The sequence below is a fragment of the Leucopleurus acutus genome (assembly GCF_964270905.1).
Source record: "Leucopleurus acutus genome assembly, chromosome: 10".
NCBI lineage: Eukaryota > Metazoa > Chordata > Mammalia > Artiodactyla > Delphinidae > Leucopleurus > Leucopleurus acutus.
In genome coordinates this window covers 39477685-39499397 of record NC_139153.1, presented here as the reverse complement: position 1 = coordinate 39499397, position 21713 = coordinate 39477685, and the positions used below count along the sequence as shown (strand labels likewise).

The following is a 21713-nucleotide window of genomic DNA, read 5'->3' as shown; positions in this document are numbered from 1 at the left end:
CTGCTGCGCACCGGAAGTGCGCCGCGCTTCCGCTTCCGGGACCTGGCCCGCCCTAGTGACCCTTGACCCCCCGAGACCCCGTTTCCCCCAAAGTCTGGGGGCTGGACAAGCGGAAACCAGAGAAGACTTCCTGGAGGAGGTGGCAGAGCGGACCGCTCTAAACCCTTGCGGACCTGTGCAGGAGTGTGAGGGGCAGAGGCGCTTTCGGCCGCTGCCCCAGGCAAGACTGCACCAGACTAGCATTGGATTAGGGGCTCGTCTGACACCTTCTCTGAGGGGCTTGATGGTGGAACGACATGTGGGAGGGATTTTTTGCAAGGTCCAAGCTATCCTTCACCCTTTTAGTCCTCCCACAGCCACTGGCAAGGCCCACCTCTGTCCCAGGTGCCTGAACAGAGGGTGAAAGAGGAGTGCGCCCTGCCTGAGAGTGTCCCTCGGGAGCCTCTTTGTACCTCCTCTGAGGGCAGCAGGCCTTCCCCTATTCCTGAGAGTGGGCTCACTGCATGTGGTATGAAAGGCTGGTTTGCACACATTTGTGGCAAATAAGCTCAAAGCTGGGCATGTCCAATCTGAGAGTCCCAGCATACCAGTGTGGGCCTGAGTGTACTTGCTTAGGAGCATGCCCACAGGTGTGGTGGGAGGACCCTGGTCCAGCCTTAGCTCCCTCAGTGGCAGAAAGCCCTCCCTAAAGTCTTAACTCTTCCCCAAATCCCTGCTTTTTGGCCTAAGAGATTGGGACTTCTTTCCACCTGTACAGTCTTTCCACATGTACCCTGGGGCCAGCAGAGGGGTGACGGTTACAGGGCTCACTACCCAAGCAGCATCAGATGAGAGAACATAGGTAAAAATTAACCTTAGGAGTCTAAAGGGTCAGAATGGTCTCTATTGCTCTGACCAAAGGCACTTCTTGGTCAAGGGCCCCCAACTCCAGGTTGGGAGTCAACCTGGAAGTCCTGGTTTCATGGATGAGATGGTGGAGGCATCTGTACTTGGGTCAGAGCCTGAGCTAAGAGGCAAAAATATTGTCATAACTCTTGGACCTGACATGTACAGTGGTGTAAATTTGGTAGCTGGGGGGCAGGTGGAAGCCTATGGGGAGTCACAGAGTGTGACTGGATGCTTCATTTGGGGACTGGTTGATAGCCCTCCTCACTCCCCATAAAACCCCAGGATCCTCTACCTGATCTATGCTTCCCTGCCTCTACAGAGGGGTCTGGGCATCCCTAGAGAGAAACACTCACCCCACCCTAGGCCTCACCTTGTGCACCTGAGCTTCTCAGGGCCTCAGCCCTGATGGTGGGGTCCTCAGTGCCTTTAAGGATAGCCAAGATATCCAGCAGGAAATGCAAACTCTCCTGCTCCTCTGGGGTCAATGCTTCTGGCCCCTTGTATTGGTAGAGAGAAGGGAAGGATGGGGTCTCAAGGGCCAGGGTCTCGGGGTTGCAATCAGGAAGTCCCACCTTAGCACTCCCAGTCCCCAACTGAGGGTGAGCCCCATCTCTGCCCCATCCATGGTTGAGGATTAGTTGTTCACTCTTAGGACCAATCCAGCCTCATCTTCTGCCCAAGTTGTCTTCTATAGCTTCTCTAAAGCCAGCAGTGTTGGCCCCCCATGTGCAGGTGGGGCCAGGCCTGTGTAAACAGAAGCCACTTCCATGAAGAAGCAGAGTCCAGCCTCCAGGGATGACATGGGCCTAGGTGTGTCCTGGAAAGAGGATACCTCTCTGGTGATGTCCAGCCTAGAGGTCAGCGCAAAGTGGAAGACAAAAAAAGGTAGGTCCATCCCTAGTCTGTGTCCCTTCCACACATTAGAACTGTGGGGATGATATGGGTTCAGGGAAATGGTCTGGGGTACCTAGCTTCCTGAGGGGAGGCTGATCCTTTTGCCTCTTGGTACCCAGAATGTCCCAGATGGAACTCTCTGGGATCATTAATCAGGGCCAAGTCTGACTTGACCTGGACTTTGGTGGATGCTGACCATCCCAGGCATAACTGGGATCAGATGAGATGAGGTTGGAGAGACCACAGGGCCGTCCCAGGATCCAGCCCTTCCTCTCTATTTGGCATCTTTTATATCCCTTAGTGATGGACCCTAGACCCATATCCACCTGAGCAGAGAGATCTGGTGAAGATCTAGATGTGAGTGAGGCCAGTGGCCTCGGAGAGATCACCCCAGGAGGGAGTCTATGTGCCAGGGAGAAAAGCCAAGGCTGGGTCTTGAGGAGGCACTTCCTGGGGAAGGAGAGGAAGCAGAGCCTGTAAAAGCCTCCGAGGGGCAGGACAAGCAGCAGGAGGAAGCCAAGGTCACAAGGGTGGGTGAGGCTTTGAAGAGGCCAGAAAGATTTCAGTTGAGAAAAAGACGATAGCCGCCCCACCCTGCCCCATTTTAGCTATATGGTGTTCCATGGTGACTTTGGCAATACCAAGTTTTGGGGAGCAGTGGTAGCAGATATAAGATGGCCAACACCAAGGCAATGGAAACTGTGAGAAAAGATGACTTCAAGAGTTTGACTGGAAGGAAGGGAACAATGGAAGGACTTGGGGTGCTGGGAGGTATCTAAAGGCAGGAGGCTTTTATGTGCTTAATTACTGGAAAGGAGAGGGGAAGGGGCCTGGAAAGGGAACAGTGGGAAGTGTGAGGGGGTCTGCAGGACAGTGTGAATACCCTATGGAGGAAGGTACCAGTGACTGGCCTAACTGAGGAGCATGTTGGGGGCAGAGTGGAGTGGGAGGATGAAAGCCTTCTAGCCAGGATCTGCAACCAGCCTTGGCACCATTTCCATGCGGGCCGTCCAACTCCATCTGCCAGCCCCTGAAAGGGACTGAAGACTCTCTCTCTGGTCAGAATGCTCTGCCCACACTCTAGGCTGGCCAGAAGTCAGGCAGGCTAGGGTATTCATGTCTCCAAGTTGCTCTCAACCCATGACTGATGGAGATTTGAGAATGAATACCTTAGCATTCCCTTGCTCTGATGGGAACAATAATGTGAGGCCCATGTTCTACAGTGGCTCCCAGAGTCCCCAGCAGGATTTGGTCCTTGTTGCTCACAGTGGGAACTTGTTTGATGACACACCCCTTTATTGGCTGCTTTCCCTGTCTTCTTGCCACTCCTCTACTGGTGCTTCTTGTCTTCATCTCCCACATTAACTATATGCACTTGTATCTCAGTCTCCTGGTGTGCTTCTGGAGAAAGTGAGGCAGACGCTGTCCATGAAAGAGGGACAAATGGTAGCAAGCACAATCACGAGGACTTCTTCTCATAGGTGACCACTGACCTGTACAAATGGGCCCCTAGCTCACAGACTTAGCCAGTACTCTTGATGCTCAGAAGATAGGATGGGCCAGGGTCTGGGTCTGAGGTAGGTCTGCCTCTGTCACACCAACTTGTTCTTGCCTGACCCCGGAGTTGGCTAGAGGCAGGCCCAGGACCCTGAAGATGGACAGTCACAAAGTGCCTTGGGTCCCAGAGTAGCCCAGGCCTCAGGCCCTGCAGAATAAGCCCAGAGTGACCTGCCTGGGAGGTCCCCTGGCCTCTGACTCTTCATCACCTGCTCTGTTACCCTCCCCCACAAAAATTGCCCCCACCCATGCCTGTGGAAGGGCCTGTCAAGTACGGGGGCTGGCACTTTCTGCTCCTCCACCCTCTGCTACCCTCAATGTGCACCACAGAACCTGTTCTGTGCCCTCATCAGTGCTTGGGGAAGGGCGACCGAACCATTGCCCCCACCAAAGGCCCAGGACATACCCTAAGAGGCCTCCAGGGGGCGCCGCCGCGAAGCCTGTCGTGGGCTCCTCGGAGCGCAGCGGTGGTGGGCAGGCGCCCGCTTCTCAAGCCCCCAGGTTCTGCTGGCCCGCCCCTTCGCCGGTGCTCGCAGGCTGGGTCCTGCTGAGAACGGCCCCCACCATACACGTGTCGTGCGGCCCACCGCTTCTTCCTTTCTCCCCCAGTCCGAGGTCGGACCCCAAATCCTGGGCAGGCTCAGCGTCCACATGTCCGTCTGTCTGTTCACCGGTTTCCGTGTGACCATGGGTCGGCGCGCCCTGCTCCGGCCACGGCAGGTGCGGGGTTAAAGCAGGGGGGAGGTTTTCCCGAGTCGGGAGGGGGGACGAGGGGCGGACCCTGTCCAGCCCCGCCCCGCGCCGGAGAAGAGCCGGAGCCCCGCCGGAGCCCCACCGGAGCCCCACTGGAGCCCCGCCGGAGCCCGGCCTCAGACCCAGCCAGATCAGGCACCAGCGGAACCGGAACCGCGGACCCTGCGCCCCGGCGGCGCCGGAGCCCCGGCCGGTGAGTCCCGCGGGAGCCGCGCTCAGGGGAAGTTTAGGGCGCGGGGTGTAGAGCCCCAAGCGCGCTCGCTCGGACCCGCCCCCCCCTTCCGCGAGCTGGAAGTTTGGGGCCGGGAGGCCCTCGCGCCAGGAGGCCCTCGCGCCAGGGGTCCCAGGAGCGTGCCTCCCCGCGGGAAAGGAGAAGCCAGGGAACTTGGAATCTGTGAAGTCCAGCTGCCCATTTCTGCTGGCAACGCCCTGGACTCTGGGAACCTAGAGTCCAGTGCTCGTGAGTTCCCAAAAATCATCCCCCTCCCCGTCCCAGACACCAAGAAGGCAGGCCTCTGGGGACTTGGCATGGGCAAACCCCTGAGGGTAGATCTTGAGGGGAAATGTGGGACTCTGGCCTCCAGCCCCTCCCCTCCCAGTCTCAAACACCCTGATCTTGGCCTTTGCTGGTGGGAATGGATGCAGTCTATGGAATGGCTCCCAAAGGGGTTTTAAGGATACCCTGGACTCTGATCCCTGGCAGCAGGTTGGAGACCCTGATGGCTGCCCAGAGCACACTGGAAGCCAGTAAGGGGGAAGGTACAGTAAAACTCCACTGATGCAGAGCACCAGGGTGAGGATTGTTGAGGCAAAGGGAAGGGGGCTAGGGTGGAAAGTCCTATTCTAGTCACCTTACCTCCCACCTAGACCTAGATTCAACCGGGGAGCAACTAGGTGAGGGCAAGTTATGGGAGGAGAATCCCTCAAGCCCCATAGCAAGTTGGGAAGTTGCCTGGGTAACTGGGAGACTGCCCTCCTTCCCACTCCAGGAGGACCTCCACATCAGTGTGCTAAGCAGTGGAGGTGTGTCTTCCCTCTGCTTTTCCCACCAGCAATTTTGGGCCAGGCTGCTCATCTGTACCCTGAGGGGCTGGTCAGTGGCTCTGACCTTTTGTTTTCCCTCTTTTCTCTAGGTGAAAGCAAAGTCCTTGGACTGGCCCCACACTCCCTTGTAGCCCTGGTAGAGTCAAGATGTGGCCCCATCATGCCCTTCAGTGAGGCCTGCAGCCTGAGCAGATAGCATGGCCTGCCACTGGAGGTGAACACCATGGCTACAGGAGGTGGCCGGGCCTTTGCTTGGCAGGTGTTCCCACCCATGCCCACCTGCCGGGTATATGGTACAGTGGCATATCAGGATGGGCACCTGCTAGTGTTGGGGGGCTGTGGCCGAGCTGGACTGCCTTTGGACACTGCCGAGACATTGGACATGGCCTCACATACGTGGCTGGCACTGGCGCCCCTGCCCACTACCCGGGCTGGTGCGGCTGCTGTGGTACTGGGCAAGCAGGTGCTAGTGGTGGGCGGTGTGGATGAGGGCCAGAGCCCGGTAGCTGCTGTGGAGGCCTTCCTGGCTGACGAGGGCCGCTGGGAGCGTCGGGCCACCCTACCTCAGGCAGCCATGGGAGTTGCAACTGTGGAGAGAGGTGAGTGGCCTCCCAAGGAAGGTCCCTCAGGTGCCCCAACACCCTCCATTCTTTCCTGACTTGGTCCCTTACCTTCAGAGATTGGGCAAGAGCTGTAAATTTTGCCTGGGTGCCCTGGACATGGCTTTGTTTCTTGTACCCTTCCCTACCTAGCTCTGAGCTGGGCTAGCAGCAGCCTAAACTGCCTTTTCCAGCTGTGAGGTGGGAGTCAGAGCCCAGGCTAGCCACCAGCATGATGGGAGGCCCAAGCCACCTCCCTGCCCCATTCCTCCTCTGTGAGAGACAAGGAGGGGTGGCCCAATGACTCCCACAGTTATAAATAGTCTGGGAGAGGGGGATGGGAGCAGGGCCTTGGCTCAGAGCCCGGCAAGTGCTTAAATTCCTCGCACCACACAAACAAACAAGGGAGACTGAGATGGACAAAAGCCAAGCTGGCCTGGAGGCAGTTGCCATGGAAGCCCCTAGCTAACTGGCTGTCTGCCCAAGGCCCCCACACATGCCCCCAGCTGACCCTGAGAGTATAACAGGGCAAGAACCTACTCTAGTGAAAGGGCAGGGTACAGAAGTGCTGGCAGAAGGCTTGTGGACAGCACCCCCATCCTGCAGGCCCAAGCTCCTCTCCCAGCCCCCCAGCTGATCCCCAGAGCCCCCTCCCCAGTCTGAGCTCCATGCTGAACAGATCTCCATATGGCCCCCACCCTCCTTCCCCCATGAGAGTCCCTACATTGTGGCCTCCAGGTCTGACCACCAGTCCTGCTTGGATGCCAGATGTGGTTGCCATAGCGTCTCCAGGGAGACAGAGACGGCTTATAATTAGATTGGCTGCCTCCTGCTCTTCACTTGAAGGGGCCCTGGCCAGAGTGAGAATCCTAGCTCTCCCAGCCCCCACTCCAGGCAGGCAGGAGGGTTTCTGCTGCCAGGGAGGGGTACCATAAATAGGTTTGTCCTAAGCCACCTCCAGGCCTGACCAGGGCTGTTGTCAGGGTGGAGTGCTGTGGCCAGGCCCAGGGATAGTCTGTATTACTCTTTTCTCTGCAGATGGTATGGTGTATGCACTGGGGGGAATGGGCCCTGACACAACCCCCCAGGCCCAGGTTCGGGTGTATGAACCCCGCCGGGACTGCTGGCTTTCGCTGCCCTCGATGCCCACACCCTGCTACGGGGCCTCCACCTTCCTGAACGGGAACAAGATCTATGTCCTGGGTAAGGACCTGGGGATGTGGAAAATTGGCCTAAGTCCAAAAGCACTTATCCGTATAGGTTGGCTGGGATCAAGCTTAATCTGGGATGGTGGGACAAGAGAAGTTTTGTTGGTTTGAGCCAGGGTTGCTCTGAGGCTCTGACCTCTGGTGGTCCTGCTGAGGCTGGAAAACCAAACCCCAGTGCCTGAGGATCTTTGCGGTTGATCTGTGCTCTGGTGTGCACACAGCTGGGTATGGGTAGCCGGGGTGGGCAGTGGTAAAGGCTCAGCAACCTGGTAAAGGAAGAGGCTGCCAGGCCTCCTGGGCTGCCTCCCAGGTGCCCCAATTCCATTGGCAGGGGGCCGCCAGGGCAAGCTCCCAGTGACTGCTTTTGAGGCCTTTGATCTGGAGGCCCGTACCTGGACCCGACACCCAAGCCTGCCCAGCCGCCGGGCCTTTGCCGGCTGCGTGATGGCCGAAGGCAGCGTCTTTAGCCTGGGTGGCCTGCAGCAGCCCGGGCCCCACAATTTCTACTCCCGCCCACACTTTGTCAACACTGTGGAGATGTTCGACCTGGAGCATGGTGAGCAGTGGCTGGTCTGGGCTATTCTCCCACTCTCCATGGGATGGAGGGGTGCAGTGTGTGTGAGGGGGCTAGATCTGACCTCCCCTCCCCTGCAGGGTCCTGGACCAAGCTGCCCCGAAGCCTGCGCATGAGGGATAAGAGGGCCGACTTTGTGGTTGGCTCACTTGGGGACCACATCGTGGCCATTGGGGGCCTTGGTGAGTCTCTGTGGGGCTAGGGATAGGAGGGGAGCCCAAGACAGGAAAGAGTAGCCCCCTGCGTGAGTACCACCTCCTGCCCTTCTCTAGGTACTCCAGGGGTCATGGCTTTGTGAGCTTCCCTTTTCCAATCTGTAAAACAGTCAGTGGGTGGTCTGCCTGGCTCAGCTTTTGGGGTGTCTCTCAGCACCTAACTGTGGGTTCTGTACCAGCAGGGGCCTAGGAGATAAAAACAGGACAAATGACCACTGAATGAATGGAGAAATAGAAATGTGAATAAATAAATGAATGAGTGATGAAATGGGGGCAATGAGTAGCAACGCATGGATAGCCCATCCTGGGGTAATGCATGCTGGGCCATGCTCTGAGCTCAGGGAGAAAAAGAGCTGGAGCTCCTGCAGCCTGTGCCCTTTACAACATCTGTCTTCTTCCTGCAGGGAACCAGCCGTGCCCTCTGGGCTCTGTGGAGGGCTTCAGCCTTGCACGGCGGCGCTGGGAGGCACTGCCTCCCATGCCCACAGCCCGCTGCTCCTGTTCTAGTCTGCAGGCTGGGCCCCGGCTGTTTGCCATCGGGGGTGTGGCCCAGGGTCCCAGTCAAGCTGTGGAGGCACTGTGTCTGCGTGATGGGGTCTGAATGCCTGATGGGACCTGTCCACTGGAGCAGTTCAGTGCCAGAAGCAGATGTCTGTGGTTCCTTTTGCTGCTGAGAAAGCTCACTGTGGCTCTGTGGGATGAGGGAGGCACAGGGTGGGGCACTTGAGACACCGTGTCTGGGACTTGGGGGTGGCCTTCATCTTTAGCAAAGGACACACATACCTTTATACCCACCTTTACTCCCTTTCATTCACGGACCATGCCCAGCTCCACCCTTGCTCTGGAACCTACTGGGCCCTCTGTCCAACTGGGAAGTGGGGGAGGGCAGAGCTGGCCTCCTGCCCTACAGGTCAGTGCCTACCTGGAGTTGATCAGGCCCTCCCCAATGGCTGTTCCTGAAAAGTCCTAGCTGTCAGCCTGCCTTGAAGGCCCTTGTGGACTCAGAAGAGGTAAGAGAGGGTGGGAACACAGAGGGGTACAGGAGTGGATGTGGGGACTTCCAGAGGGCCAGAAGAATGGTGGCTTTGGGCCCTTTACACTGCTGGCTGTGTGACCTTGGGCAAGTCATTTCACCTCTCTGTGCCTCAGCATCCTCATCTATAAATGGGGATCTCTGAAACCTTCCTGCCCTACCTACCTCACAGGGCTGTTGTGAGGATCCAGGGAGTTCAGATGTGGAAGTAAAAGTGCTGCTAAATCTGGCTTATGGCCTCTGGTGTGGACTCCTGCGTTGCCCCTGAGCCCCTGGCCCTCAACTTTCTCAGGGGATGAGGGTCTAGAGGAGCCTTTAGGACCTGGCCTCTGCCCCCAAAGTGTCCTGGTGTCTTAGTCCCACTTAAGCCTCAGTTCTCTGTTGGTGACGTAGGATGACCCCCATCCCCTATTGCCCTGGCTGTTAGAGGGCACTCACAGCAAGACCATAGAAGAGCTCAGAAAACTGCAACAAAATACCATAGGATCAGGATGACCTCAAGATTCACATCACACAGCATCCTCAAAGCCTCTGCTCACCTCCGGTGGCGGGGGCGGGGTGTGTGTCCAGTGGGGGCTGTCCCTCTGTCCCAGCTGTGGTGAAGCTGTCTCTTAGGCATGACTGTGTTGCCACTCACCAGACCCCTAGAGGCAGTAGCATCCCAGAAAAAGCAAAGCTGCCAGCCCTTGCCTCCTCCTCCAGTCTTTGCTGCCCACTAGTAGGGACCATTGACTCTGCTTTCCCTGCAGCCGTACTGATTGCAAGGGGTTCACAGTTGAGTTTGTGGCAAGAATGGATTTGGCCAAGGTAACCTTCCTGGACCATTAGCCTCCTGCAGGCCTTACCTCTTCTCACTCACTGGCAAGACTCCCCAGGCAGCACCTCCCCCAACCAGCACAAGGCTGCACAAGGCTCCATGGCACAAGCAACATAGGAGCCAGGCGCAGGGCCTGGCTGTGCCTTACTGTTCTCCAGCCTCTGAGATCTCTTGGGCTGCAAGCACAGACAGGCCACTGAGTTAGCTGTCCTTGTTTAATGTTCTGGACCAGTTTAGACACTCAGAGACCCCAGCATGAAGGTAATGCTGCAGCAGCTTGGGTCTTGGGATCCCTGGGAGGTCAGGCAGTGTGTTGGTGACTGGGGCCTGGGGCCCCATGTTGTCACTGCCACAATGGCTACCACGGGATGGCTGGCAGAAGTTCTGCTGGTAGGTCGTGCTGGCACGGGAAGGCTGGATCTGCACAAAGTGGGCAAGGCGCTGGGGGAGGTCACTGAGTCCTGGCCCTGACCGGAAATCAGCCTGGTAGGAGGATTCAAGGGGCCGTGGCTGGCGCAACTCCAGTTCACAGGGTGCCCAGCGCAGGAAGGTGTGCTGCTGCCACAGGCGCTCCAGGTCTTTCCGCCTTCCGATTCCCTGTAGCAGGCAGTAGGGGCCCTCCTCAACGGTATGGGCCCTTGGCCCACAGTCCTGGCACCAGGCAATTTCTTGGGCCCCTCCTATACCCAAGCCTGCCTGGTGATGCCTGGCCTGTGCCTGGCCTCCCTGGCCTGGACCCCAGCCTCTTTGGCCTGCATCCCCAGTCATGCCTTCCATTCCAGAGTGAGTGAAGCCCCCAGAAAGTCAGTGGTTCCTAAGATATTTGCACATTGTCAGGCAAGCTGGTGGGGGAAACCAAAGCAGAGGTACATCTGTTTGTAGAATGGGCTGTTTCCCAGAAGAAAGAGGTTGTCAGGAAGACAGACACTCCTCTGTCTGTATAAAGAGCCCTCTCTCCCTGCAATGTCTTTTCCCCTCCACCCTACCTCAACTTCAACCTAGGCTGGGAGTCTGCCCATTTTCCTTCCTCTCTCTAGCACTCACTTTGTCAAAGGAAGTGCGGTTGTCATGCTTGGAGAAGAAATGTTGCTGCGCTGGCTCCTAGAAAGACAGTGAAAAAGAAGGTGAATGGGGAAAGATGATGCTTACCTGTCCCCAAGATGCTAACTCAGGACCCCATAATGGAGGGAAGTTGCCAGGAGCCACCATCCTTAAACTGCTAAACTGCCAACACACTGAAAGGGCAGATAAAAATTAAAGCAACACCTCATTCCTGGAACATCTCATCCCAGCACTTGCTCTCAAAGCAGAAGCCTCTGGGGCCACTGATTGAGGAAGGGGCTGAGGCATTTTCCAGGACATCCTGCCGTTAGTGGGGCAGTGGTTTAAGTTTCACATTGGGTCCTTTAGATCATCCAGGACTAGGCTCCAGCTCTCTCCTCCTCTCTTTCACTCTCTCATCAACAACCCAGCCTCTTGGCCCTAAATACCACCTGGAAACTGAAATTTCTCTTTAGAGCTTGAGCTCTCTCCCGAACTCCAGACTCACTAGCCAACCACCTGCTCCATATTCCCATGTAAATGTCTTAACGGGCATCTCCAGACACATGGCTGAGCTCTGGATCATTCCCCAAAACCACCCCACCTATAGCCTCCCCCAGCTCAGGTCATGGCAGCTAGATCTTGCCAAACACCTCGGAGTCCCCTTGATTCTTTCCTTTCACACTCTATATCCAGTGTGCCAGGAAATCCTGCTGATACTTCCTTCAATATGTACCCAGGATCAGACCACTTCTCAGCATAGCCGCTGCTTTCTCTGGTCTAAGCCACCTTCTCCTCATACCTCAATTACTGCAAGAGCTTCCCACTTGGTGTCCCTACTTCCAAGCTTGCCTCTCCAGTCTATTGTCCTCTTAGCAGGCAGAATAACTGTTTTAATATGTAAATCAGATCACACTCCTTGTTTGCCAAAAATCCACAACAGTTCCTCATGTTTATAAAAGTCAAAGTCATCATAGTGGTCCATGAGATCCACATGATATTGATTCCTCCATTACCTCTAGCCACACTGGCGTCCTCACTGTTCCTCAAATACACTAGCTACTTTCACCTTGGACCTTTGTACTACCAGTTACTTCTGCCTGGGACTTTTCTCCCAGCTGGCCATGACTCCCTCTACCTACCTCTTGGGAGGTCTTCCTTGACCACTACTACATCAGCAGTCCCATCACCCCAACCCAGCATTTTTCACCTTCTAACATACTGTATTACTATGTATTATGTTGCTGTTTACCATCTGATGCCCCTGACTAGAACACAAGCACCTCATGGGCAAGGTTACTGTCTGTTTTACTCACATCTATAACTCCAACACTGAGCCTGGCACTGTGCTCAATATATATTTGCTGTTAAATCAGTGAACAGGGACAGAAGATCCCCAGGGCATTTGCTTTAGCCCAGTTGGGGCCAGAGAGCCATGTTCCATCCCCAGGCAGAGAGAGACCACCTCTCAGGCCCCTAGACCTCAGCAGGAATCTCTCCCAAGACCGTCCACCTTGCCTTTGTGCCTGGTCTCTGCCCCCAGGGTCCCTCCACCTCAGCCACTCAGCTTCTCCTGCTGCGGACCAGAATGAAGTGCCTGATCTGGTGAGTCCAATCTTGGCTGGGTTGGGGTATGAGCAATGGCTGACAATAAGTTGCTAGATAAAAGTCAGGGGCTAGCTCCATCCCAGATCCCTGAACCAGAATCTTCGGGGTGGAGCCTTTAACAAGCTCCCCTATTGGGACCTCCTGCCTTAGACAGCTGGTGTTCTCCAAATCGAATGAAAGCTCCATGAAGGTAGGAAGCCAGCTGGCCTTACCTTTCATTCCTCATAAAGCAAACTGACACAAGAGATTAAAAACCCAGAGCCCTTTCAGGAAAAAAATAGAAAATCTTCAGAATCTAGAGCTAGGCAAAGAGTTCTTAGATGTGACACCAAAAGCAAGAGCCATAAAAGAAAAAAAAATCAATAAATTAGACCTCATCAAAATTTTTTTTTAAGTTTTGCTCTGTGAAAGTCCATGTGAAGAGGATGAAAAGACAAGTTACAGACTGAGAGAAAATATTTGCAAATCACATATCCAATAAAGGACTAGTATCTAGAATGTATAAAGAACTCTCACAACTGAACAGCAAAATAAAAATTCCAATTAGAAAATGGGCAAACAACATGAAGACATTTCTTCAAAGAGGATATACAGATGGCAAATAACACATGAAAAGATGTTCACCATCACTGAATGTTAGGGAAATGCAAATTAAAACCACAGTGAGAGGGCTTCCCTGGTGGTGCAGTGGTTAGGAGTCTGCCTGCCAATGCAGGGGACACGGGTTCGAGCCCTGGCCCCGGAGGATCCCACATGCCATGGATCATCTAGGCCCGTGTGCCACAACTACTGAGATTGCGCTCTAGAGCCTGCAAGCCACAACTACTGAGCCCACGTGCCACAACTACTGAAGCCTGCGTGCCTAGAGCCTGTGCTCCACAACAAGAGAAGCCACAACAATGAGAAGCCCGCACACCACAACGAAGAGTAGCCCCCGCTCACCACAACTAGAGAAAACCTGCGCACAGCAATGACGACCCAACACACTCAAAAAAAAAAAACAAAAAAACCCCACAGTGAGCTATCATGACACATCAATCAGAATGGCTAAAATAAAAAATAGAGACAACACCAAATGTTGGTGAGAATGCAGAGAAATACAATCATTTGCTCAATGCAGGTGGGAATGTAAAATGTGAAACAGCCACTCTGGAAAACAGTTTGACAATTAAAAAAAAAAAAACTTAACATGCAGGAGGTACAATATAGGGGTAGGAGAAAAAAAGTTATTATGGGATTATATGAAATCGTGTGTGAAACTTTTGAAAATTGTAAAGTGCTATAGAATTTAAAGAATCTTTCCTTCAATTAAAAAAAATTTCCATCCACATTAAAAAACCAAACAAACAACTTAAATGCAACTACGGGGACTTCCCTGGTGGTCCAATGGCTAAGACTCTGAGCTCCCATTGCAGGGGGCCAGGTTCTATCCCTGGTCAGGGAACACGATCCTACATGCCGCAACTAAGAGTCTGCATGCCTGCAACTAAAAGATTCTGCATGTTGCAACTATAAAAAGATCCCGCATGCCACAACTAAAAAAAAGATCCTGCATACTGCAACTAAAGATCCCTCACGCGGCAACGAAGATCCCGTGTGCCGAAACTAAGACCTGGTGCAGCCAAATAAATAAATAAAATATTAAATAAATAAATGCAACTATCATATGACCCAGCAATTGCACTCCTAGGTATTTATTCCAAAGAAATGAAAATTTATGTTCACCCAAAAACCTGTACACAAATGTTCATAGCAACTTTATTTGTAAGAGGTAAAAACTGGAATCAGCCCAGATACATTTTCATAGATGGATGGTTAAGTAAACTGCTATATACATACCACAGAATACTACTCAGTAATGGAAATTGAACCGTTGATACACACAACTTGGAGGAATCTTCAGGAAATTATGCTGAGCAAGAAAAGCCATTCCCCAAAGGTTGCATGCTGTATCATTCCATTCACATAACGTTTCTGAAGTCACAAAATTTTAGAAATGGAGGAAAAATAGCAGTTAGGGACAGGGGAAGGGTGGAGGAATGAGAGGCTGATGGGTATAAAAGGGCAGGACCACGGGCTTCCCTGGTGGTGCAGTGGTTGAGAGTCTGCCTGCCGATGCAGGGGACGCGGGTTCGTGCCCCGGTCCGGGAGGATCCCACGTGCCGCGGAGCGGCTGGGCCCGTGAGCCATGGCTGCTGAGCCTGCGCGTCCGGAGCCTGTGCTCCGCAACGGGAGAGGCCACAACAGTGAGAGGCCCGCGTACCGTGAAAAAAAAAAAAAAAGGGCAGGACCAGGGATCCTTGTGATATTGGTCAGTATCTTGACTGTGGTGGTGGATGCACAAACCTACACGGGTGATAAGATTTTATAGATCTTTTTTTTTCTCTTGCAAATGAAGTGACCAACAAGGGATTAATCTCCAAAATATACAAACAGCTCATGCAGCTCAATATCAAAAAAACAAACAACCCAATCAAAAAATGGGCAGAAGATCTAAATAGACATTTCTCCAAAGAAGACATACAGATGGCCAGGAGGCACATGAAAAGATGCTCAACATCATTAATTGTTAGAGAAATGCAAGTCACAACTACAATGAGGCATCACCTCACACCAGTCAGAATGGCCATCATGAAAAAATCTATAAACAATAAATGCTGGAGAGGATGTGGAGAAAAGGGAACCCTCCTACATTGTTGGTGGGAATTTAAATTGGTAACAGCCACTATGGAGAACAGTATGGAGATTACTTAAAAAGCTAAAAATAGAACTAGCATATGATCCAACAAGCTCACTCCTGGGCATATATCTGGAGAAAACCATAATTCAAAAAGATACGTGTACCCCAATGTTCATTGCAGTACTATTTATAATAGCCAGGACATGGAAGCAACCTAAATACCCATCAATAGAGGAATGGATAAAGAAGATGTGATACATATATACAATGGAATACTACTCAGCCATAAAAAGAAAGAATGCCATTTGCAGCAACATGGATGGACCCAGAACTTGTCATACAGAGTGAAGTAAGTCAGACAGAGAACAACAAATATCATGTGATATCACTTATATGTGGAATCTAAAAAAATTGTACAAATGAACCTATTTACAGAACAGAAATAGAGTCACAGATATAGAAAGCAAACTTATGGTTACCAAGGGGGAAAGCAGGGGGAATGGATAAATTGGGAGATTGGGATTGACATATACACACTACTATATATAAAATAGATAACTAATAAGAACCTACTGTATAGAACAGGGAACTCTACTCAATATTCTTTAACGACCTATATGGGAGTAGAATCTAAAAAAGAGTGGATATATGTATATGTATAATTGATTCACTTTGCTATACAGCAGAAACTAACACAACATTGTAAATCAGCTATACTGTTATTAAAATTAATTTTAAAAAGATTTTATAGATTTTTATGGGTTTTTATGGCCATGCCACGTGGCTTGTGGGGTCTTAGTTCCCTGACCAGGGATCGAACACAGGCCCTCAGCAGTGAGAGCGTGGAGTCCTAACCACTGGACCACCAGAGAATTCCAAGATTTTATAGATCTTAATACACACACACAAATGAGGAAATCTGAATGAAATAGGTAGATTGCAGCAATGTCAGCGTCCTGGTTGTGATATTTTACTATAGATATGCAAAATGTTACCATTGGGGGAAACTGGGCAAAGCATAAAAGGGATCTCTCTTTACTAATTCTTACAACTGTTTCTGAATCTACAACCATCTCAAAAAAAATTTCAATTAAAAAATCTGGAGGTCTGGGGCATGTTCCAGTTGCCCCCCCAATCCCTCCCCCATCTCTACCCTTAGCTTTAAAGTTGTACACAGCCCTAGAATGTGGATGCCTCTGCTGTTGGAGGCAGGTCTGAATTTGGAAACTCACTATTCTTACAGTGACAGGATCATCTATCGACTCCCACTGACTTGAGTTTTATTCTCACAACTGTGGGAGTCTAGTGAAAAGTGCAGTAATTTCCTCTCCACCCAGGCAGTTCTAAGTATTCTTGTCCCTGAGGAGAATTTCACCTGCATCTTTGCTTCTAAACCATCTAAAGCTCCTTTTCCACTCAGGTGGTAAAATCCGTGGTCTCTGAGCAGGTAGGGCTTGGGCTAGGGTTTGAGCTAAAGAGGCCTTGCAAGAGAAGTAGGTTTCCTGGGATGGGTCAATGTTTGCCTGTGGGAGGACTAAGGGCCTCTCTGGAGGCTGGGCAGTGTGCAATTAGTGGGGTACTGAGTGAGGAGTCCCTGTGGCAGACTGAGGCATGGTGGGGGGTGGGGCAGAGGCAGAGACACAGCAATCACGGCACCACCAACGAAGGACCTGCCTCCAACCATGAGCCCTGGCACTCTGGCCTGACCTTAAGAACAAACAAGACCAGGATTACATTTCCCAAGAGTCAGACAGGTGAAGGCCAGAAATAAACTAATCTGGTTTAGAAGAAAAAAAGAAAAAGAAGAATAAAAAGAAAAAAGAATCTTCTTGCATCTGAATGACAAAATTTCTACCTGCCCCAAACTAAAGGTAAGTGGCTGCTACATCTTGGAAAGGTTTTCAACAAGAATAGCTGCAGTCAGCCAGCTGACACTTGGTATCTCTCAGCAAATAAGAAAAAAGAATGTGCACCTTCCCTGAGTAGTCCCACTAATTAAAACAGCTTTAGATCTAGAAAGGGTCAGACTTGGCATTTGTACAACCTAAGCCCAAGATACACAGACCATGCTATTTGGGGGTTGCTGATAATGCCAACATGTAACAAGACTTCACTTCAATCAAAATATGTCCCCAAATATGTCCTCTACTCTGTTCCTGGGGGACAGACTAAGAGGACATTCAGGTCTTTGGGATGAGGGCTGCCACTGAGGACTACTACAGACACCCAGCAGGAAGTGCCCAGGTTACCTCTGTCCCTGTACTAGGCAGATCTCATCACTCTCTCAAGGGAGGTGGCCCCAGACGAGCAGTCTGGAGTTGCATTTGGGCCTTGCTCAGTAGGCAGTACCAGGCAGCCGTTCCAACTGGGCATGCTAAGGAAGTTCAGGCTCTGTAGCATGGCAGACTCCAAGACCCTGCTCTTGGCCTGGGAAAGCAATTTGTAGAGAATCCAGATGGCCAGTCAAGTAGGACCTGGCTAGAGGCTGGGAAACAAGAAGCTGCAGTGGGTGGAGCATGTTCCAGGCACACCTCCAGGTCCCTCTCAGCCCTCCTCCACCCTGATCTTTCCCAGGAGTCTGATGTGAGCACACTTCTCACCAGGTTGACTTCCCTCTGACCTGAAAGGAAGCCTGGAAAGGAGATGGAGGGAAGGAGGGAGGAGGTGTTTCTTCTCCTGGCTCCCTTCCGGGCCCGCCCCTACCTGGCTGTGTCTCTCTACCCGAAATCACCACTTCTCTCAGGAGAGCCCTCTCCATACCACTCTCTCCATCTGGGTTCTAGGAGCCATGCCTTCCCCTTGTTCCTTAAAGCCCAGCAGTACTGACCACTTGGTTGTTACCATCCTGTGAGAATGCCTTTCCCTGAAGCTCCCACACCTACTCCTTTATATGTATACCCTCCTGAGTTCTGTTTTGAGTGGGCTTTTTACTTTTGGGACCCTGACTATGCTCAGTGTCCCCTCCTTGTCTCCAGGCCTGGAAGCAGTGGAGGGCCTGCAGCCCTGCGTCCCTCTCCTGTTATCTGGAAGCCTTTTCCAGCCACCCTAGGCCGATTCTGCCATCACTCCTTTCCAGTCCTCCTTGGTTGGGCATGGGGGCGGACACCTGCCACTTTCTATGCTGTTTTACTGACCAGAGGAGGCCTCCTACTCACTCCTGAGCCCCTGGACTACGAGGCTGCCTGTGAGCTAGACCACTGACTTTCATGGCATCAAGGAATCTGTGCTGAAGGACAGCCGTCTGCAAAACTCAAGGCTTACTTCTTGGGTTCTGGAGGCTCTCTCTCCATGACCACCCACCCCACCTAGACCCTGACTCTTCCTCCATTTAGAAGGAGCAGTGAGCAAAACTGTCCAGCCTGGTACTGGCTCTTCTCCACCCATGTATCTGTAGGGGGAGGACCTGACATTTCAGGGAAGAGGGGCCAGGCCTCATGCAAGTCCTGGGGATAGGCTGGCCTCAAGTGTCAGTCCAGTTGCGTTAAGGTTGAGGATATTGCTCTTGGGGCCTGAGAGAAGCAGAATCTGGCTCAGCCGTGGCAGCTGCACCCAGGGCTGCCTCGTACCTGACAGCGCTGCAGGAACACTGCTGGGGGTTGGGGCTTGGCTGCAAGGCGATATTCTCGAGCACTTTCACTCTTGAATTGGCCTCTGTAGTGCCCATAGAAGCCACTGTTGTGCTGTAACAAGGCAGGCTTGAGGGTGAATCCCACCCCAACCCCCACCCTGAGTCCTAGACCTCAGAGCCCCCAGGCTAGAAGCCTCTCCTGGGAGTTCCTGACAGAATAAAAAGAATCAGAGAAGGAGGGACACCCTGGAGAGGGGCCAACAGAGAGGTGCCTCCATCCACCATTAGAACAGTTGGCCTCAGCTGTGCTGGCCCACCTGGGAGGGTTATGTCTGTAAGGAAAGGGTGCCTTCCTTCCTTCCTCCCCTCCTTCCTCTCACCCTCCCGCCCTCCCTCCCCCCTTTCCTTCCTTTCTCTCTCTCTCTCTCTCTCTCTCTCTCTTTCTTTCTTCAATAGGGTCCTAATATGGGCTGGGGACACACACAGCAGTGAAAAGACAGAAAGACCCTGCCTCTATCAACCTTCCTTCTGGTGAGGGAGTAAGACAAGTGAATAGAGTCAGGAAAGAAAGAACCTGATGACTAGATCGAGTGACAGGGAGTAGGGACAGCATCTCATGACAATGGGCATGGTACTTGAAGGAGTCAGCCATGTGAGGGGCAGCAGAAGAGCATTCTATGTGGTGAGAACTGCAAGTGCAAAGATTCAGAGGCCAGAGACAGAGTTGTGTTGGAAGAACCGAAAAAAAAAAAAAAAAAAAAAAAAGAGGCCTTATTGACTAAAAGGCTGTGAGCAAGACAAGGAGAAGTAAGGTGAGGTCAGGGAGGGACAGGACCTAGACTGGGTTAGGAACATGGATTCTCTTCCAAGAGCAAGGGAAGACTTCAGCAGGGAAGGGGACCAGACAGGTTCTGAGTTAGGGTGACTTAGGAAGCACTGAGCAGAGTTTTGAGAACAGGGCCACCATCTAGTAGCATGGTCCTTCCCTGGGGGATCTGAGAGGAAGTCCCCTTCATTGTCTTCCCTGCATTGTTAATAGAGGTCAAGGGTCACTGAAAAGCCAGGATTAAATGGATACATATTCTGCATCTATTGACAAAGTCACGAACACCTGTTTGCTACACACTTCGTTATTCTGGGGCAAGTAGGGCACCCTCTGAAACTGGAGCACTTAAACAAAGGATGAACTTTCCCAAAGAAGTACTTTACCAACAGTGGATACCTTCTGGAGAGAATTTCAGAGACAAGGACTGGCAGAAGACAGAAATGAGCACCTACTGGGGGTATAAGAAGCTGTACTGTGCTGATGTCATTAGGCTGACAACATGGATGACCATGTCTGGCCTGGGAACTCTTATGGCCCAACCTCACTGTCCTGAATACCCCCTGGAGAGGACAATGTGTCTAGTCCACGCCATGATCATAGTCCTGAGCAGAAAGAACCTGTTCCCAGCTGGCCTCTGGCCATCAAAGTGGGCTCCTAAGCGTGCCTGGGAAGCCCTTTATCTTTTCATCCCACTGAGTGCTTGGGTCATCCAACTCGTCTGTCCATCCTTCTACTATTGTCAAACACTCCTTTCTCTCTATTCAGTTTATTTCAACAGTATTTACTGGGCCTTTACTGTATTCCAGGCATGGGACATACAGATAGTAGAAGGCAGTCTTTAGCCTCAAGATGTTCCCAGTCTAGAGAGCAGTCAAACTACAGAAGTTTGGGGGGATCAAACAAAGGACTGGGAATAAATGGGGTGGCTAGAGGACTAAGAGGATCAGCTAATCCAGGCATGAGACCAGGACACATGGAAGAGGGCATGGTGTCAGGAAGACTAGATAAGCTGTAGGGGGACCTCATAATGGCAGAGGGGGAGTGGGCAGTTTGGGGTCCTCCTCTAGCCTGGATGCTGGATGAAACCATTCTCACTTTATTCTCATGAGTAATTCATATTTCAGGTACTACCCCAGGGCCAGGGGCTAGGATTAATGTAAAGTACACTCTTACCCAGGAGCCTACTAAAGCACTTTGCATCTTTCTGGGAAACGAGCAGAAAAGGCAAACTTTCCTCTTGTCTTTTTGAGGTTACTTCTTGAGAAAGAGCATCTCAGCAGGTCAACTTCTTGTTGCTTAGTGACAAAGGGATGTTGTGACTACACAATGCTCCTGATTGTTGAGGTAGAGCCCAGCCTGCTACCCCTTTGTGCTTCCTGCTCTATTCTTACTTCTCTCTGAGAGAAATCTGTCCCTCAGCATTAACAGCTTGGGAGAGTTCTTATATAAACATATAAGGCTCCACAGTGGAGTCTGATGAGCTCACAGTCAATGAAATAGCGAATATTTTAAAGGCAAATCCTGCATTTTTTAAACTTCAACCATACTGCCAGGGATATAAATTTATAACATTTCATGGAGTTAGAAGAAATGCTAAAGGGGCTGGTAGCTCTTAGGATAAAAATGCTGCTTCAGAATAAGGCTCTATCAACTTCTCAGGAGTTTGTGGTGACTGGAAACACTAACTGGTGGCAAATGTTGGTGAATGTTACAAGGGCCCAAGTGAAGGAGGAGAGAGCATAACAGAGGAGCAAAAGAAGCAGCATGAAAGTATCTGACACCATGGTTCCATCCCAAGCTAGCCTTGGGCAGATTATTGTCTCTCTCATTTATAACACAGGGACATGAACAGTTCACTCCTTTTACTAACCCAAAGAAGCTGGCGATTAGCCTCTAAAACTCTGCCAACGAAAAGTTCAAAAACAGGAAACACTCAGTAGGGCTTTGTCACTGGCACAAGCCCTACTAGCCAGAAAGTCCACCCTATTAGTATAGTAACCCTGGAGATCCCCTCTCACATGTATTCACAACTACAAAAATGTTCATTGCTGTATCTGTATAGGGGAAAAACTATAAACAGGCTGAATGTTTATCAAGAGGACAATGAGAAAATTGGCCTATAATCAAACAACGAAATAATGGAGTTACTATAAATTGGCTACAGATACTTTTTTTTTTTAACATCTTTATTGGAGTATAATTGCTTTACAATGGTATGTTAGTTTCAGCTTCACAACAAAATGAATCAGTTATATATATACATATATTCCCATATCTCTTCCCGCTTGCGTCTCCCTCCCTCCCATCCTCCCTATCCCACCCCTCCAGGCGGTCACAAAGCACCGAGCTGATCTCCCTGTGCTATGCGGCTGCTTCCCACTAGCTATCTACCTTACGTTTGGTAATGT

At 51.6% G+C, this 21713-nt stretch overlaps 2 protein-coding genes across 2 annotated transcripts; one reads left to right on the top strand and one right to left on the bottom strand.

Moving 5' to 3' along the window:
* Nucleotides 1–4186: 4186 nt before the first annotated feature.
* Nucleotides 4187–8634, top strand: KLHDC8B (kelch domain containing 8B). The gene is made up of 6 exons (XM_082847694.1): nucleotides 4187–4285; nucleotides 5226–5735; nucleotides 6774–6938; nucleotides 7275–7499; nucleotides 7598–7699; nucleotides 8137–8634. Exons 2-6 carry the CDS (start codon nucleotides 5360–5362, stop codon nucleotides 8331–8333), a joined length of 1065 nt encoding a protein of 354 aa, XP_082703820.1. The 5' UTR covers nucleotides 4187–4285; nucleotides 5226–5359; the 3' UTR covers nucleotides 8334–8634.
* Nucleotides 8635–9783: 1149 nt separating this feature from the next.
* On the bottom strand, nucleotides 9784–20505 carry CIMIP7 (ciliary microtubule inner protein 7; the record flags this gene model as incomplete). The annotated part of the gene is made up of 4 exons (XM_082847484.1): nucleotides 9784–10200; nucleotides 10627–10683; nucleotides 18478–18591; nucleotides 20479–20505. 4 exons carry the CDS (start codon nucleotides 20503–20505, stop codon nucleotides 9784–9786), a joined length of 615 nt encoding a protein of 204 aa, XP_082703610.1.
* Nucleotides 20506–21713: the final 1208 nt, after the last annotated feature.

What these genes read in the sequence shown, in the direction of transcription:
- KLHDC8B (XM_082847694.1), top strand. Translation starts at nt 5,360, where the DNA reads ATGGCTACAGGAGGTGGCCGGGCCTTTGCTTGGCAGGTGTTCCCACCC. An exon ending in GAACAAGATCTATGTCCTGG is followed by an intron (nt 6,939 to 7,274) that starts GTAAGGACCTGG and finishes TTCCATTGGCAG; the next exon opens with GGGGCCGCCAGGGCAAGCTC. An exon ending in GATGTTCGACCTGGAGCATG is followed by an intron (nt 7,500 to 7,597) that starts GTGAGCAGTGGC and finishes CCTCCCCTGCAG; the next exon opens with GGTCCTGGACCAAGCTGCCC.